This window comes from Ovis canadensis, chromosome 5 (assembly GCF_042477335.2).
Source record: "Ovis canadensis isolate MfBH-ARS-UI-01 breed Bighorn chromosome 5, ARS-UI_OviCan_v2, whole genome shotgun sequence".
NCBI classification, from domain to species: domain Eukaryota; kingdom Metazoa; phylum Chordata; class Mammalia; order Artiodactyla; family Bovidae; genus Ovis; species Ovis canadensis.
The window spans coordinates 47,581,480-47,600,988 of record NC_091249.1 but is presented as its reverse complement, the minus strand read 5'-3'; the positions used below and the strand labels follow the sequence as shown (position 1 = coordinate 47,600,988).

The window sequence follows — 19,509 nt, the reverse complement described above, 5'->3', positions numbered from 1 at the left end:
ATTTACCCTGATACCAAAACCAGACAAAGACACAGTAAGTAAAAAAATTACAGACCGCTATTACTAATGAACATAGATGCAAAAATCCTCAACAAAATATTAACCAACAAAATTCTGCTTTACATTAAAAGAAACATATACCATGATCAAGTAGAACTTAGCTCAGGAACAAAAGATGGTTCAATACCCACAAATCAATCAGTGTGACAGACCATATTAACAAACTTAAGAATAAAAATCATATGATCATCTCAGATCCAGAAAAAGCTTTTGACAAAATTCATCATCAATTTATGGTAAAAACTCTCAAGAAAGCAGATACACAGAGAATGTATCTCAACCTAATAAAGGTCATATACAAAACACCTACAGCCAACATCATATTCAACAGTAAAAAATATTTTGTCCAGTATCAGGAACAAGACAAGGATGCCCATTCCCACCACTTTTATTCAGGAGAGTACTGAAGGTCCTAGCCACAGCAACCAAACAATAAGAAGAAATAAAAGGCATGCAAATCATTAAGGAAAAAGTTGAACTGTCCCTGTTTACAGATGACCTGACACTATATATGAAATCCTAAAGACACCACCATAAAACCTATCAGAATAAATGAATTCATTATGTTGCAGGATATAAAATTAATACAAAGAAATCTGTTGCATTTCTATACACTATCAATGAACCATTAGAAACCATTAGAAAAAATTCAGAAAAAAAATCAATTCACAGTTGCATCAAAAAGAATAAAATACCAAGGAATAAATCTAACCAAGAAGTGAAAGATCCATACACTGAAAACTAGAGGACACTGATGAAAGAAACTGAAGATGACACAAACAAATGGAAAAATATACTACAGATTGAAAGAATCAGTACTGTTAAAACGACCCTACTACCCAAGGTAATTTACAGATTTAATGCAATCCCTATCCAAATACTATCATATTTTTCACAGAACTAGAACAAATAATTCTAAAATTTGTATAGCAGCATAAAAGACTCTGAAAATCAAACAATCTTGAGGGAAAAAAAAATCCTGGAGGTATCATGCTCCCTGATTTCAAAGTACACTACAAAGCTACAGTCATCAAAATTGTATGGTACCAGGACAAAAACAGACACACGTCAATGGAACAGGATAGAGAGCCCAGAAATAAACCAACATTTATATATTAGTCTATGACAAGAAGGCAATAATATACAGTTGGGCAAAGACAGCCTCTTCAATAACAGTACTGAGAAACCTGGACAGCTACATGCAAAAGAATCAAACTGAACTACTTTCTCACACTATATACAAAAATTAATTCAAATTCAAACCCTTAAATTTACATTTAAAGGCTTAAATATAAAACCTGAAATCATAAAAACCCTACAAGAAAACATAGCCTGTATGCTTTGACATTGATCTTAGCACTATCTATTTTTTTGGATAAGTCTCCTCAGCCAAGAGAAGCAAAAACAAAACCAAAGCAGGGAAACTATCAACAAAAAAGGTATACAGGAACTCTCTGTACTATTGTTACAACCTTCAAGTCTAAAATTATTTTTAACTTAAAATTAAATCAATCAGTAGCCAAATTCCAACTCTTATACTCCAAAAGAAAATAATAAAGTCATCATTGTCACTGTAAAATTTTTACATCTTACACTACACTAGATTCTCCTTCCAAAGAATTCATTATTTATCAAGGAGAGTCACAAAAATGGATAAAGAGGGTCAAAAGGTACAAACTTTCAGTGATAAACTGCATACTTGAAAGTTGCTAAGAAAGTAGACCACCTGATGTGAAGAACTGACTCTTTGGAAGAGACCCTGATGCTGGGAAAGATTGAAGGTGGGAGGAGAAGGAGAGACGACAGAGGATGGGATGGCTGGATGGCATCAATGGACATGAGTTTGGGTAAACTCCAGGAGTTGGTGATGGGCAGGGAGGCCTGGTGGGCTGCAGTCCATGGATTGCAAAGAGTAGGACACGACTGAGCGACTGAACTGAACTGAAGAGAGTAGAATCAACAGCTCTCATCACAAGAGAAAAAATTCTTCTGTAACTATATTAAGGTGACAGATGTTAACTAGACCTATTGGGGTATCATTTTGCATTATATATAAATATCAAATCATTATGCTGTAGTACACCTGAAATTAATATAAGGTTATATGTCAACTATACCTCAATAAATACATTTTAAAAGAACCTATGTTTTGCTAAAGCAATGTTAACTGCTACATTTTTTTTTTAGTGATTTCTTCCCTTTGAGGGTTTGTATTAAAGTTTCAATTTCAAGTATATTAAGCATGATATATATGCTTTGTTTGTTAACTACTCAGGTACCTTCAGTATTGTGGAAAGTAAAACCTTTGTGCATTGCCAATAGAAATGTAAAATAGTTGAAACTGCTATGGAAAACAGTTTGGCAATTCCTCAAAAAGTTAAACACAAAAAACTACCCTAAGAGCCAGCAATTCCATTCCTAGGTATACATCCAAAAGAATGAAAAGCAGAAACTAGATTTGATATTTGTATACCAATGTTCACGGTAACACTATTCACAGTAGCCAAAAAGAAACACAAGTATCCATCAACAAAAGAATGGATAACGGATAAATTAAAATGGCATATACATACAATTCAGGGTTTCCCATGTGGCACTAGTGGTAAAGAACCCACCTGCCAATCCAGGAGATATGAGAGTCAGGTTCGAAGCCTGGGTCGCGAAGATGCCCTGGAGGAGGTCATGGCAACCCACTCCAGTATTCTTGCCTGTGAAATCCCATGGACAGAGGAGCCTAGTGGGCTACAGTCCATAGGGTCGCAAAGAGTTGGACACGACCAAAGCAACTCTGCATGCATGCATGCATACATACAATTCAGTCATAAAAATGAAATTTTGATGGAACCTGAAAGCACTATTCTTAGTGAAATGTCAGAAAACAAATATTGTATGATTATACGAAGGATCTAGTGTAGGTAATTCTCAGAAACAGTATTAATAGAATAGAGGTTAGCAAGGCCTGGGGGAGAAGGGGATGAGAAAATATTATTTAACAGGTACAGATTTTATACTGGGGATGATAAAAAGTTTTGGGTAGAGATAAGCAGTGATGGTTATACAACATTATGAATGTATTTAATGCCACTGAACCATACACTTGTAAAAGGTTAAAATGATAAATGTTGTTATATACATGTTAACACACTTTTTTTTAAACTGAGCTGCCAAGTAACACATTTGCATAGACAAATCATACACATCTTTAAGACGTTTTCTAGAGCAGCTTTAGATGTACAGAAAAATTGACAAGAATGTACAGAGCTTTTCTATACACCACTTGCCCCAGCACATGCATAGCCTCCCCATTAACCACATCCCCAATCAGAGTGGTACCTTTGTTACAAATGACAAACCTACGTTGACAATTTGCCCAGACTTCTAAAAATAATTTCTATGCCTCTACTGAGAATCTCTGTTGCATCATAGTCACTGTATTTTTTTTCCTTTAATTCTTTGAATCTACTATAAGAGTTAACTTCAAATATTTTATTTTTCTGCTAAATCCAAAATCTTGATCCATTCAAAGACAGTTCCTATTTTCTATTGTTCTCCCTGTATGTGAGTCACACTTTCCTGTTACTTTGCATGTTCAGTAAGCTTTGGTTGAAAACTGGACATTTTTAGACAATCTAGTATAGAAACTCTGGAGTCTACTTAATTTTTCTGGTTCTGGTTCTTTGTAAATTTCAGTTCAGTTCAGTTCGGTCACTCAGTCGTGTCCTACTCTGCGACCCCATGAACTGCTGTACACCAGGCCTCCCTGTACATCACCAACTCCTGGAGTCCACCCAAACCCACGTCCATTGTGTCGGTGATGCCACCCAACCATCTCATCCTCTGCCGTCCCCTTCTCTTCCTGCCCTCAATCTTTCCCAGCATCAGGGTCTTTTCAGATGAGTCAGCTCTCCGCATCAGGTGGCCAAAGTATTGGAGTTTCAGCTTCAACATCAGTCCTTCCAATGAACGCCCAGGACTGATTTCCTTTAGGATGGACTGGTTGGATCTCCTTGCAGTCCAAGGGACTCTCAAGAGTCTTCTCCAACACCACAGTTCAAAAGCATCAATTCTTCTGCGCTCAGCTTGCTTTACAGTCCAACTCTCACATCCATATATGACTACTGGAAAAACCATAGCCTTGACTGATGGCCCTTTGTTGGCAAAGTAATGCCTCTGCTTTTTAATATGCTGTCTAAACTTAGCTAGACTTAAACTGCAGACTCTCTCCTCTTGTAGTGTGTAGTTACTGATATGTCTGTCCAGCTTTTTCTTTTCTTAACTTTAATTTTTTCCTAGGGGTCTCACCTGTGAGATCAGACATGTTTCTATCAGGTCAATCTCTGTAAGTCTTTGCAAGGTCAGGAGACTCATTCCATAACTTTCCTTTCTTTCCCCGCCCCCCCTTAAGTAATCTTAGAACACTTCTTTTTTTCCCTTGAGTAATTCTGGAACATTACTGTGTTTCATAATATTGGAACACAATGTTTTGATTAGGCTTCCAGTAGAAGAAAAATGAGAAACAGGAAAGCTAAAAACTCAACAGAGGAGCATCTCTGGTGGTCTAGTGGTTGGGAATCCACCTATCAATGCAGGGGACGTGGGTTCAACCCCTGGCCCAAGAGGATCCCACATGCCATGGAGCAACTAAGCCTTTGTGCCACAACTACTAAGCCTGTGTGTGCCTAGAGCACATGCTCCACAAGAGAAACCACCACAACTAGAATAGTCTCCACTCACTGCAACTAGAGAAAGCCCGTGTGAAGCAATGAAGATCCAGCAGTCATAAATAAATTTAAAAATCTTTAAAAAGCTCAGCAGAGAAAAAAAGAAAAAGTGAAAGTGTCAGTCACTCAGTCATGTCCAACTCTTTGCAACCCCATGGACTGTAGCCCACCAGACTCCTCTGTCCATGGGATTTCCCAGGCAAGAACACTGGAGTAGGTCACCATTCTCTTCTCCAGGGGTTCTTCCCCAGCCAGAGATTGAACTCAGGTCTCCTGCACTGCAGGCAGATTCTTTACCATCTGAGCTACCAGGGAAGAGAAAAAAATCAATCAATAGTTCCTTCAAATTTGCCTTTCTGATTGATGAACAGTCACCAAGAGAGAAGCTGACCACAAGCAGATAAAGGATTCAGGAGGTAAAGGGGGACGTTAAAAAAGACAATAAAACTGCCCCTCTCAAAATAATTAAAAATCACCATGGACAAAGCAAAAGAATCAATGGGTTAGAAGAAGGAAAAGAACACCTCACTGGAAGCATTTATTACATGCAATAGGAAAACAAAGACTGTAATATTGTTCATTTCAGTATCATTCATTATTATCTGATGTGGAAATATAAATATGAACAGTAATGGAGCTCACTGCAGATGATGATTGCAGCCATGAAATTAAAAGACACTCCTTGGAAGGAAAGTTATGACCAACCTAGATAGCATATTAAAAAGAAGAGACATTACTTTGTCAACAAAAGTCCGTCTAGTCAAGGCTATGGTTTTTCCAGTGGTCATATATGGACACGAGAGGTGTACTATGAAGAAAGCTGAGTGCCGAAGAATTAATGCTTTTGAACGGTGGTGTTGGAGAAGACTCTTGAGAGTCCCTTGGACTGCAAGGAGATCCAACCAGTCCATCCTAAAGGAGACCAGTCCTGAGTGTTCTTGGAAGGACTGATGTTGAAGCTGAAACTCCAATACTTTGGCCACCTGATGTGAAGAGTTGACTCATTTGAAAAGACCCTGGTGCTGGGAAAGATTGATGGCAGGAGAAGGGGACGACAGAGGGTGAGATGGCTGGATAGCATCACCGACTCAATGGACATGGGTTTGGGTGGACTCCAGGAGTTGGTGATGGACAGGGAGGCCTGGCGTGCTGCAGTTTATGGAGTTGCAAAGAGTCAGACACGACTGAGCGACTGAACTGAACTGAACTGAATGGAGTTCTACCCTATTACTTACAAGACCTTAAAAATACATAAAAGAGAATAACTATTTAAATCACAAAGTTGTTTTATGTGGTAAATAAAAACATATATGAAAAAAGCACTATGTAACCTGTGAACTCTTTTAAAATAATGCCAAATTTACTCAAAGAGAATAAATAAGTGGTTGCCATAGGAGAGGAGAGGGGTGGGAAGATAAGCGAAAAAAGGTGAAGGAAATAAAGAGGTACAAATTTCCAGTTACAAAATAAATGTCTTACCTGTATGAAATGTACAGTGTGAGGAATATAGTCGACAATCATGCAATATCTTTGTCTAGTAACACCTGATGCAAAGACCCGACTTATTGGAAAAAACCCTGATGCTCGGAAAGATTGAGGACAAGAAGGGAAGGGAGCAACAGAGCATGAGATGGTTGGATGGGCAAACTCTAGGCGATGGTGAAGGACAGGGGAGCCTGAATGGCTGCAGTCCATGCGGTCACAACGAGTCAGACATGAATTTGCGACTAAACAAAACAATAGTAACTGGTAACACTGGTAACTAGACTTTCTGTGGTGATTGTTTTCTAATGTACAGAAGTATCAAATCACTATTTGGACACCAGGAACTAACACAGTGTTGAAGGTCGATTATAGCTCAACCAACAAAGAAAGATAAGGTTTTTGGTTACCAGAGGTGAGAAGTGGTGAGAGGGGGAACTGGATGAAGGTGGTCAAAAAGTACAAACTTCCAGTTATAAGATAAATGTAAGTACCAGGGATGTAATGTACAATATAATGTAATTAGCACTGCTGTATATTATAGATGAAAGTTGTTAACAAAGTAAATCCTGGCAGTTTCCTGATGGCCTGGTAGTTAGTAGGATCCCAAGCTTTCACTGCTATGGCCCATATTCAATTCCTGGTTGGGGAACTGAGATTCCATAAGCCTCAGCACAGCATATATAAATTAATAAATAAATAAAATAAAACTTAAAGAGTTCTCATCATAAGGAAAAAAATTTTTATTTTTTTAATCTATATGAGATGACATATGTTCTACAAATTTATCAGAATAATAATTTCATGGTATATGCATGGTATACGTCCCATACAGTATATGCAAGTCAAATCATTATGTTGTATTTAAACTTATACAGTGCTGTATGTCAATTAAATCTCAATAAAACTGGAAAAAATTAAAGTACATTACATATTTTTTAAAATAAAAAAACCAAATGTTATACTAGACTATCTCAGAATATATTCTCTCAGTACATAAGCACTAACAGAACTATAAATTTTTAACTCAGGACAAATGTAAACATAGTTAAAAATTAATGTGCTTTGATGTTCTTTGAAGAAAACATCTATCAGAGGATAATGATAACATTCTTGTTTTTCTTGTGGAAAATAAATCAAACATTTAGAAAGCTCTGATGTGTTTTTTTTAAATTGGTCACTCATCTTTGGAGACTTAATTAAGAAAAAAACTCCCTCTTGAGATATATCATTTCTGCTCAACTCTGAACATATGATTAGCTTGCACAGTAATTTGTAAATCAGTTAGCGTCCCACATATCTTAGGAATATAAACTACTTCAAAGAATAAACAGATTTTCTAGATTAACAAGAAAGAACAAATTAACCTAGTGTCTTAAGAATATACTTTTGATATGCACAAGGAATTAAATTTGAAGACTATCTAGATTTTTATCCTAAAAATTATCATCAATAATCTAGCTTATTTTAAATTTACTCAAACAGTTTTCTAAGTGTCAATACCAACTCAACAATCTCAATTATTATAAAGTAACTGCTTTGGAAATTACCATTTTTCACTTTTACTTATAAAACGTGCAGGCTGATTTACCCTGCTGCTAAGGCAGACCAGACCACAATGACATACATGAGACCCAGATGAAAAGGCAAGTATCTATGAGGGGCAGGCAGTTAATCAGAGATGAATGAAGCAGGACGGACTGGGAGCAATGATGACCTGGACAGATCATACTCAACCTAAAGGCACAACCAATACTCAGGATGGTGGCCCCAAAGCTGCTAGATCTCCCCATTCTTACAGAAACCAGAAATCTGGATTCTGATATAAAACATCTTCATTTTTAACTATTAACAAACCAATTTCAAACTGGTAAAGATATAGTTTTAAACAAAACATCTGTGGGCTGCCAGCTTGTGGCTCCTGTGTTCTTCTTAAACACCTACAGTTTTCCCTGCTTCACTTTCTCATGTGTTCATTCCCATCACCTTTTTCTCCTAAATATTCAAGCCTAAAGAATACAGAAAAGGTTAAGACATGGAATAAGGAAACAAGATGTTATTAAAGGGTACAAACTTGGAAGCAGAAGATGAATAAATGCTGGAGATCTAATACACAGCACTCTGATATAGTCAACAATACTATATTACATACTTCAAACTTGCTAACAGATTACATTTTAAAACTTCTCAGCACAAAAAAGGAAATGATAATTAGGTGACAACAGTTAACCACTACCAGGGATAATCATACTGAACATATAAATGTATCAAATCAACAGGCTGTATACCTTAAATTTACATAACATTGTACACCGACCAAGCGTATCTCAATTTACGTAAAAAAGGAGCTGTGTGCATGCTAAGTCACTTCAGTTGTGCATGACTGACTCTTTGAGACCCTAAGGACTGCAGCCTACCAGTCTCCTCTGGCCCTGAGATTCTCCAGGCAAGAATACTGGAATGGGTTGCCATGCCCTTCTCCAAAGAATCATCCCAACCTATTTCTCTTACCTCTCCTGCATTGGCAGGTGGGCTCTTTATCACTAGTACCACCTGGGAATCCTAAAAAAGGAGCTAGAATATACTAACACTCAGGCATCCTGTTACTAATCTTGAAGTAAACATACTTCTTTATGGTCCAACTCTCCCATCCATACGTGACTACTGGAAAAACCATAGCTTTGACTAGACGGACATTCATCAGCCAAGTAATGTCTCTGCTTTTCAATATGGTGCCTGGGTTGGTCACAGTTTTTCTTCCAAGGAGTAATCGTCTTTTAATTTCATGGCCGTAGTCACAATCTGCAGTAATTTTGGAGCCCAAGAAAGGAAAGTTTGTCACTGTTTCCATTGTTTCCCCATCTATTTGCCATGAAGTGATGGCACCAGATGCCATGATCTTAGTTTTTTGAAGACTGAGTTTTAAGCCAGCTTTTTCACTCTACTCTTTCACTTTCATCAAGAGGCTTTCTAGTTCTTCTTCTCTTTCTGCCATAAGTGTGGTGTCATCTGCATATCTGAGGTTATTGATATTTGTCTGAGCAACACGATTCCATCTTGTGCTTCATCCAACCCCAGCATTTTGCAGGATGTACTCTGCATACATAAGTTAAAAAGGCAAGGTGACAATATACAGCCTTGACATACTCCTTTCCCAATTTGGAACCAGTCCGTTATTCCATGTCCAGTTCCAACTGCTGCTTCTTGACCTGCATACAGATTTCTCAGAAGGCAGGTCAGGTGGTCTGGTATTCCCATCTCTTTCAGAAATTTCCAGTTTGTTGTGATCCACACAGTCAAAGGCATTGGCGTAGTCAATCAAGCAGAAATAGATGTTTTTCTGGAACTCTCTTGCTTTTCTGATGCTCCATGGGATGTTGGCAATTGGATCCCTGCCTTTTCTAAAATCAGCTTGAACATCTGGAAGTTCTCAGTTCACGTACTGTTGAATCCTGGTTTGGAGAATTTTGAGCATAATTTTGCTAGCCTGTGAGATGAGTGCAGTTGTGCAGTAGTTTGAACATTCTTTGGCACTGCCCTTCTTTGGGACTGACCTTTTCCAGTCCTGTGGCTACTGCTGAGTTTCCCAAATTTGCTGGCATATTGAGTATAGCACTTTCACGGCATCACCTTTTAGGATTTGAAATTGGAATTCCACCACTTCCACTAGCTTTGTTCGTAGTGATGCTTCCTAAGGCCTACTTGACCACATTCCAGGATGTCTGGCTCTAGGTGAGTGATCACACCATCGTGATTATCTGGATCATTAAGATCTTTTTGTATAGTTCTTCTGGTCATTCTTGCTACCTCTTCTTCACATCTTCTGCTTCTGTTAGGTCCATACCATTTTTGTCCTTTATTATGCCCATCTTTGCCTGAAATGTTCCCTTGGTATCTCTAATTCACTTGGTATCTAATTTTCTTTTCTGTGAGAATTGGAGCATAAAGAAAGCTGAGCGGCAAAGAATTGATGCTTTTGAACTGTGGTGTTGGAGAAGAATCTTGAGAGCCATTGGGACTGCAAGGAGATCAAGCCAGTCAATCATAAAGGAGATCAGTCCTGAATATTCAGTCCTGGAAGGACTGATGCTAAAGCTGAAACTCTAATACTTTGGCCAACTGATGCGAAGAACTGACTCACTGGAAAAGACCCTGAAGCTGGGAAAGATTGAAGGCAGGAGAAGAAGGGGACAACAGAGAATGAGATGTTTGGATGGCATCATCATGGACATGAGTTTGAGCAAGCTTCTGGAACTGGTAATGGACAGGGAAGCCTGGGGTGCTGCAGTCCATGGGGTCACAAAGGGTCAGGCATGACTAGGCGACTGAACTGAACTGAAACATACTTCAGCTTAAAAAGCATGAAAACAGAGCTACGCCTACAGCTTTAATAGCTCCGCTTTAACTAGTGACTACATCCACTCCACAATCAAAATAATAAGGCTTCTTCAGCAAGCGTGGAGCGTACAGCAAAGAGTCAAGCTTGCAGGAGCTTGGGAGGAGCTTGGGAGCCAAGCGGACTGGAGCCAGGGACCCTGCTCTGCTACCTGATTGTTACCTCCACCTTTTCATCCTTTAAAAGCTAACGATATCATCAACTCCAGAAGGCTGCTATGGGACATAAAAAAAAAATAACAAACATAAAACACCTCATCTCAGTGGATAACCTGCTAATGACCAGTATCTAATAGATGGGTGCTATTTATATCGGTGCGGTTTCACATAACCCTTAAAACTTTGTACTTCTGAAAGAAAACAGCACTGGAGAGAGAAAAATTATGTCTCAGGGCATATCTGTGTCAGTTTATGTATATGTTGTCCCTGCTGTCTTCCTCCCTCAGACACATCAAAACATTCTCTGTTCTTATTTTTATGACCAGTGATTTGCAAGTGGTTTCCAACTCTTGTCCGCAGGCAGGAATATCCACAGAAGAGGTAAAGATATAATCATGATGTCTGGCATCTTTACTATGATGTGGCTGTAACTCTTCCCAGGCAAGCCTTTACCACTGTATCACTATTCGGTTTGCATTTTTCTTAATAAAACAGAGTATAAATTATGATAGCTAAAAGCCACCCACAGAAGTCAAATTGACACCTCTATTCAAAAAAAGAAAAACTTCAGTGGCTGTTTTGTCGGGCTCTAGTGCTTTAGGAAATGGCAGCCCACGCCAGTGTTCTTGCCTGGAGAATCCCAGGGACGCAGGAGCCTGGTGGGCTGCCGTCTATGGGGTCGCACAGAGTCGGACACGACTGAAGCGACTTAGCGGCAGCAGCAGCAGTGCTTTAGGCTCAAACTTCCTGCTGCTGCTTAGTCCCTCAGTCATGTCCAATTCTTTTCAACCCCACGGACTATAGTCCACCAAATTCCTCTGCCTATAGGATTTTTCAGGCAAGAATACTGGAATGGGCTTCCATTTCCTTCTCCAGTAGATCTTCATGACCCAGGGATCCAACTCATATCTCCTGGATTGCAGGCAGATTCTTTATCCGCTAAGCTAAAGAGGAAGATTAGAAGAGTGAAAGTGGTTAGACGCTCAATTATGTCCGACTCTCTGCAATCCTATGGACTGCAGTCCGCCAGGAATTCTAACTTCCTAACACAGCTTATTTGGCCCTTCCCAGCAGAACCACCATCAGCCTCTGCAGCCTCACCTCTCCTTCCTTTCTGCCAAGCTCTCCAAATACACTGTACAGACACAGTGTACTCCTGTACATGTTGCTCCTTTTAACAGGGACATACTTTTTATAAAATCTGTAACCTGCAATACCAAACTAGTAGGGATCTTTTAAAGGATATTTCATTCATATTTTGTTGTGGAATCCAGAGTCACAAAATACACCTCGGAAGATGCCCAAGACAGTGGAGTATAGCTTATTCCCCCAGTGGGTCCAAGAGGAATCAGTTCCCAACAAGGACCCTGATGTTTCTGAGAGGCCCAGTTTCATACCCAACCCCCATGTGACTGGTTACATATTAGCAACCTCTTTGTTGTATATGACTGAGTTTTACAATAAGTAGGTGCTAGGAGAAAAAACAATTAAAGTTAAGGGGCAGGGGGATAATGGTTATACATCAAGGGGGGATGTCTCCATGGTTAATCTAACAGGGGCAGCCTGACCTCAACTACAATCTCCATTTGCCATCTGTAGGGAGGAAAGTCTCCAGGAGACCTGGTTTCCATTAGCAACGGTTTCCTCACTCTTGGGCAGGGTTCAGGCCCAGTTCATATCCTATCTTTAAGACCAATGACAGGCCTCAAGATGGAGTCTCTCCTGCTTTCCTCACACTGGCCCCAACATTTAAGATATGATCTATTTCTAACGAGCAAGATTCTGTTGAGAATTTAAATTGAGTCTACACTTCCCAAACAAAACCAATCTCTAGGACTCTTTGCTGCTGCTGCTGCTGCTGCTGCTGCTGCTGCTGCTGCTGCTGCTGCTGCTGCTGCTGCTGCTGCTGCTGCTGCGTCACTTCAGTTGTGTCCGACTTTGTGCGATCCCATAGACGGCAGCCCACCAGGCTCCCCCGTCCCTGGGATTCTTCAGGCAAGAACACTGGAGTGGGTTGCCATTTCCTTCTCCAATGCATGAAAGTGAAAAGTGAAAGTGAAGTTGCTCAGTCGTGTCCAACTCTTACAGACCCCATGGACTGTAGCCCACCAGGCTCCTTCGTCCTTGGGATTTTCCAGGCAAGAGTACTGGAGTGGGGTGCCATTGCCTTCTGTGCTAGAACTCTTTAGGCAGTGATAATTATAGTAACGTATTTAGAGAAATAAATAGTGTTTTAAGTATTTAAAAAGGGCAAAACGATTGCGACATACTGATCACTCAAACCTAAAAATGCATTTCAATTTTAAAAACTATTATAAGCATAACAGTAAAGAAGTTCACTTAGGCAACTAGTTGAGACCCTAACAGCCTACTGAAATAAAATATAAATAGCTATAAATTAGTTTATATTTTATTGGTAACACCTAAATATTCTATTTCTAGAACTGTATCCTAACCAATTAAAAAAATAACATGCCAAGGGAAAGAAAAGTCTTTAAAAGGTAGAAAATTTCACCAGAAAAAGCAAAACCCAGAAATGTCAGAGTGAATTATAATTCTCAAATATTAACTAAATAAAACTGAAAACAAGCTAAAATCCAGCAAATTTTTTAAACAGTAGATCAGGTTAGAGGGGAGAGAGGAATGAAAAGGCAGGGCCAAGAGGATTTTTAAGGCAGTGAAAACACTCTGCATGAACTATAATAGCAGATAAATGTTACTACAAATTTGTCCAAACTTAAGATATATACAACACCAAAAGTAAACCTTAATCTAAACTATGGACTTTTAAGTGATAATGATGTGTCACTCGAGTCCATCAATTGTAACAAATGCACCACTCTGGAGGGGGATGTTGATAACTGAGAAGCTATGCATGTGGTGGGGGGATGGAGGGGGCAGAGGCCATATGGGAAATCTCTGTACCTTGCTCTCAAGTTTGTTATCAATCTAAAAGTGCTTTAAAACACAAGGAGAAACAGATCAGAAACATTATAAAATTTTGCTAACCACAGAAGACTAGTTTTTAAACTATTTCAACTAGCAGTTCTGAGTAAAAAGCGATATGATAAAGCTAGCATAATTTAGCTCTGGATTTATATTTGAAACGTTTTTCTTTCAGTGTTCTAGTAGACCTCTTTGCCGCATTTCTAAGTGTTATCATCTAACAACTTTAGACAACTTATTTAACTAAATTGTATTCACATACCCCGCTCTTCCAGTCTCTTCTAGATACAAACTACTCACCTTTGTCAAAAGTCTACAGAATATCTACTAGACATATACAGTCAGAAAATATAAAAAGGTCCTTACACTCAAGATTCTGACTCTGAGGTCTTTTGATTGAGCCCTGGGAAAAGGTCAAATGGTAAAGAAAAGCAACCAGTCTGTGCTTTGACTCCCCTTCTTGAAACACTTTTCTCTTGGTTGAATCATTCTTATCTTTCAAGTCTCAATATAAGTGCTATCTTTTCAGAAATCTCTCCTGACATCATCCTGCTATTTTCTATTACAACATCCCACTTCTCTCCTTCATTGCTGTTCTTTTGTGGTTTTTTCTTAAATCTGTAAATTACTATTTGGTTGTTTTTTTACTGGTTTATCATCTGTAACCAACAACAAACTAAACAGTCTATATGGATAAAGCCTCCAACCGTATTAACAGTAATTAGCAAAGTACTCCATACACAATGATTATATGAAGACATTCACCTCTTACTCCAGAGAAGAGTCTGATGTAGACCAATGTAGAGGTGACAACTTAACCGTGAAAACTGGTAAGATCATCTGTGGGAGGTGTATGGGATTAAACAAGAGAATATAGAAAAGAGACCTTGAGGTGGCCCAACATTGACAGTTTGAATAGAACAGGCAAAGAAGACTAGGATAGAAAAGTCAGATAAATCACATAGAAACCAAAGAAAGAATGTTTCAAGGAATATTTCAATTGCAGAATTCTCCCAAGAGGTCCAGTAAAAATTGAAAGGCTCCATTAGCTTTCATTCCATTAAGGTTAATGGTGGGACTTCCCTGGTGGTCCAGCGGCTAAGATTACACACTCACAATGCAGGGAGCCCAGGTTCAATCCCTGGTCAGGGAACTAGATTCCACATGTCACAACTAAGAGTTTGCATGCCACAACTAAAGATCACATATGCCACAACAAAGATCAAAGATTCCTTGTGCTGCAACTAAGACCCCAAACAGCCAAATATAATAAAAATAAATACACATTTCTTAAAGCCTATGTTAATGTTACAACAGAAAAGAAAGTTATTTTTAAAAATTGTACATCTGTATGAGACTCAAACAAGCAGGGAAAACAGTCCTTACAATTGTGAAAGTACATTCAGTTCAGTTCAGTCACTCAGTCGTGTCCCACTCTTTGCGACCCCATGAATCACAGCATGCCAGGCCTCACTGTCAATCACCAATTCCATGAGTTCACTCAAACTCATGTCCATCGAGTTGGTGATGCCATCCAGCCATCTCATCCTCTGTCATCCCCTTCTCCTCCTGCCCCCAATCCCTCCCAGCATCAGAGTCTTTTCCAGTGAGACAACTCTTCTCATGAGGTGGCCAAAGTACTGGAGTTTCAGCTTTAGCATCAGTCCTTCCAATGAACACCCAGGACTGATCTCCTTTAGGATGGACTGGTTGGATCTCCTTGCAGTCCAAGGGACTCTCAACAGTCTTCTCCAACACCACAGTTCAAAAGCATCAATTCTTCGCCGCTCAGCTTTCTTCACAGTCCAACTCTCACATCCATACATGACTGCTGGAAAAACCATAGCCTTGACTAGATGGACCTTTGTTGGCAAAGTAATATCTCTGCTTTTTAATAGGCTATCTAGGTTGGTTCTTGCCTGGAGAACCCCAGGGACGGGGGAGCCTGGTGAGCTGCCATCTATGGGGTCGCCCAGAGTCAGACATGACTGAAACGATTTAGCAGCAGCAGGTTGGTCATAACTTTCCTTCCAAGGAGTAAGCGTCTTTTAATTTCATGGCTGCAATCTCCATCTGCAGTGATTTTGGAGCCCCCTCCCCCCAAAAAAAATAAAGTCAGCCACTTTTTCCACTGTTTGCCCATCTATTTCCCATGAAGTGATGGGACCAGATGCCATGATCTTAGTTTTCTGAATGTTGAGCTTTAAGCCAACTTTTTCACTCTCCTCTTTTACTTTCATCAAGAGGCTTTTTAGTTCCTCTTCACTTTCTGCCATAACTAAATTGAGCAGACAATGCTCATTGCTGCTTCCCTGGTGGCTCAGAGGTTAAAGCGTCTGCCTCCAATGCGGGAGACTTGGGTTCGATCCCTGGGTCGGGAAGATCCCCTGGAGAAGGAAATGGTAACCCACTCCAGTATTCTTGCCTGGAGAATCCCGTGGACGGAAAAGCCTGGTAGGCTACAGTCCACAGGGTCGCAAAGCGTCCGACACGACTGAGAGACTTCCCTCACATTCACTCAGTTTAATAAACAGTCTCCTCATTAGACCAGAAGAGGCCCAGTGAGCTCAGAAACGTTCTATCCATTCCTGCTGCTTCTAAGTCGCTTCAGTCATGTCCGACTCTGTGCGACCCCATAGACGGCAGCCCATCGGTCTCCGCCATGCCTGGGATTCTCCAGGCAAGAACACTGGAGTGGGTTGCCATTTCCTTGTCCAATGCACGAAAGTGAAGTCGCTCAGTCATGTCCGACTCTTAGCGACCCCATGGACTGCAGCCTACCACGCTCCTCCGTCCATGGGATTTTCCAGGCAAGAATTGTGGAGTAGGGTGCCATTGCCTTCTCCGCAATCCATGCCTAGGTTACCAGAAACCTGACAGTGCCTGGCTCACAGTAGGTGCTCACTATATATTTCTAAGTGAATTCAGAATTCGGAATCCAATCTCAACTACTGTAATAGCCACCTTGATTGTCTCTCGCCTCTAACCCGTTTTATGCTTTTGTTTTGACAGTGAGATGGCTGTTGTCACATAAACATAGAAGTGTTATTACTGTCATTACGCCTTACTTCCTCCATCAGACACTTGTTTCTTGACAGCGGAGCTTCTGTCCGCTCATCCCATGACCCGCCAGTGTCTTGCATGAATTAAGGGTAAGTAATCCTGAACCTGGAGAAAAGGCTTCTTACTGAAAGAGTGGTGGCTACTTCACAGTGATTTCAACGTCAACCAGTGGACCCTGCTGCTCCAAGCGCAGAGACAACGCTCCCCTGGTCCGAGTCGCAGCAGCCGCCTCCCCAGCAGGGGGCGCTGCAGCGCGCCCCTTCCCTCCCCCACCCGCCCCCCAAGTCCGCCGCCGGCCTTCAGTCCCCGCCCTCGCCCCCGCCCGGCGGTCACCTGCAGTGGCTGCACTCGGGCCTCCGCTCCGCCGGCTCCACTGGCAGTTCCCACAGCCCGTCCGCACTGGCCCCATACGCCTCCGCGTCCAAAACAGACGCCGCTGGCGCTGACCCGCCCACCCGCGGCTCCTCCTCCTCGGGCGTCTGAGACCTCAAGGTCCCAAGCGGCCACGCGACGGGGTCCCCGGGTGTTCGCGCCTCTTGGTGCTGCTCCATGGCAGGCGCTCAGGGCCGGCCCTCACATCGCTTCCCTGCTACCGCCGGGGGGCGCCACAAGCTGAAGAAACCGTCCCGCGTCGCACGGCGCTACGCACGCACGCCACGTACGGAGGGCGGGTCTCCGAAGCCCAGGCGGAAGACCCCCCCGCCCGCCGCAGAGAAGGAATGAGCCCATTGGCTTGTGCCCAGTAAAACAGCTCAGCTAGAACCCGGAAGCAAAGTGTGGTTTGTCCTGGGAAGCTACTGAGGTTAGGGTAGTGTCTCTGGGGCAAGTAAAAAAAACTTTTCTGAAAACATCTCAGGTGGCAAAGTTGTGCTTTCCTTATTTTTAAACCCTTCAAAAGTGAAAGTAAAGTGGAATTCTGCATATTCCGCCTCAGGATGGCAGTTTAATAATTATTAGTAGCTGCGTGAGTGCACACAGTCGCAGCCGCTGATGTACTTGATAGTTTCAGGCCAGCATGGGAAAGTATGCACCGACTGTAAATAGGATTCACTGCTGGTCTGCTTCAGAGGATTTCCTACTCTCGAAGGTCGGGAACCTGTGCCCTGTGACTTGTACTTGGTATTTCCAATAGCAAACATGCATTTTACGCTAGACACTAAATATTTCTTTAAATGAGGTTTTTTTGTTTTGTTTCATTATCCGAGGACCCTAAGCTCAGGAGGCAGTAAGAGAGCTGAGCTTTCATGGAGAGGAAAGAAAAGCCACAGAAAGATAACTGCTTTGCCTAAGGTTTTACAGCTCTGAAAAACAGCAATATAGCCCGCAGTTTTTTAAAAACTAACTAATTTCACTTTAGAAAAGAGACTACTTCTTGCCTTATGTGGGTGCTGATTCTTCTCACTTATTAATACTTTGTTACTTCTTCCAGCATTCAACGTTTTAAACAAAAAAAGTTTTCACCAGACATATGAATTGTTTTGCAGTGACAATTATCTTGATTCTTGAGCTACGAAAGAGTAAATATAAAATAAAGTAGATTTATCACTGATAGTAATAGAACAGTACTGTATTTCTTAAAATGTTGATCTCACTATGACATTTTTAGTCATCTTAAAATCAAGCTTGTATATAGAATACAAGGCTATTGTTTTCAACTTTCCTGCATTCTTTTCCCCTGAAAAGGGTGCCTGTCATTTATTTTGGAGTACTCGAAGGGAGAATAGAAAAAAGCTGAAAAACCTGCCTGGTGATGAATGTGGGATGGGAGAAAAAGCTGGAACTTAATGTCAGTTGTAGTTGGGAGATAATGAAATCCTAGAGACTGTACAAAAGGAGGTGAATCAGAAAACAAAGAAATAAGGATGCAATTTAGATTGGAGAACCAACTCTTTAACTACTAAAAGTCTCCTGTAACAACCCTTAAACTCTGATCTCCAGTCTCAAGATGTGAAATGTTCTGGCAAGTCATTTCAGGTCCCTCCAGACTCCCAACTATGAATTATGTGAAGGAAATTAAGTTCTAACAAGCCTATTTATATTTGGTTTTCTCTTTTAGTACCCAACATGAGATCATTGGTTGTACCCATCAAAGAATTCAAAATCCAACCATTTATTTCTACTACCTCTGCCCTGATTCAAGCCTGTCATCTCTTGCCTAGAATATTACCATAAACACATTTAAATGGGCCCCTGCTTCATCCTTGCTTCTCTATAGTTCATTCTCCTAGAGGTTGACCAGAATCAAAGAAAACTCCCATGCAGGTGGGATAGAGCCAGAGCTGGGTGAAAAGACAGTCACTTTTCCCCTCTGAAAAGCAAGAAATTTGCCCAACGTCCAGTTTATGAACCCTGACCTTAAGTAGCCTGAAAAAAATGTATCACACACCCAGCCAGCTGCTATTTTATGTGAGTTTACCAGCCTGAGACAGACCAATACCAAAATAAAAACCATCAGTCACCAAACCTCTGAGAAATACCAAGGCACTAGGAAGGTAAGCAAAAGCTCCTTTAAGAGAGAAAATCAACTTAACAGTTCATCAGTGTTAACAAACTAATCTTAAGATGTTAATTTATGTTTTATTTATCTCTCAACTCCTAGTAACCAGATCATTATGCTCTTTGTTTCAAGGGAGTCTGAGAGGTTAAAACAGATTAGAGACAACCTCAACATCAGGCCTGATGT

At 40.7% G+C, this 19,509-nt stretch overlaps 1 protein-coding gene across 2 annotated transcripts in view; it reads right to left on the bottom strand.

Moving 5' to 3' along the window:
• The window catches only part of DTWD2 (DTW domain containing 2), a 73,034-nt gene extending 55,464 nt beyond the window's left edge, over window positions 1-17,570 (bottom strand). Inside the window, exon 1 of one of the 2 annotated variants that reach the window (XM_069591715.1) lies at window positions 17,160-17,570. In XM_069591715.1, coding sequence (XP_069447816.1) covers window positions 17,160-17,377 — 218 coding nt within the window. In that variant the 5' untranslated portion in view covers window positions 17,378-17,570. The remainder of the gene's footprint in view (window positions 1-17,159) is intronic. The other variant, XM_069591717.1, reaches the window with a different exon arrangement.
• Window positions 17,571-19,509: the final 1,939 nt, after the last annotated feature.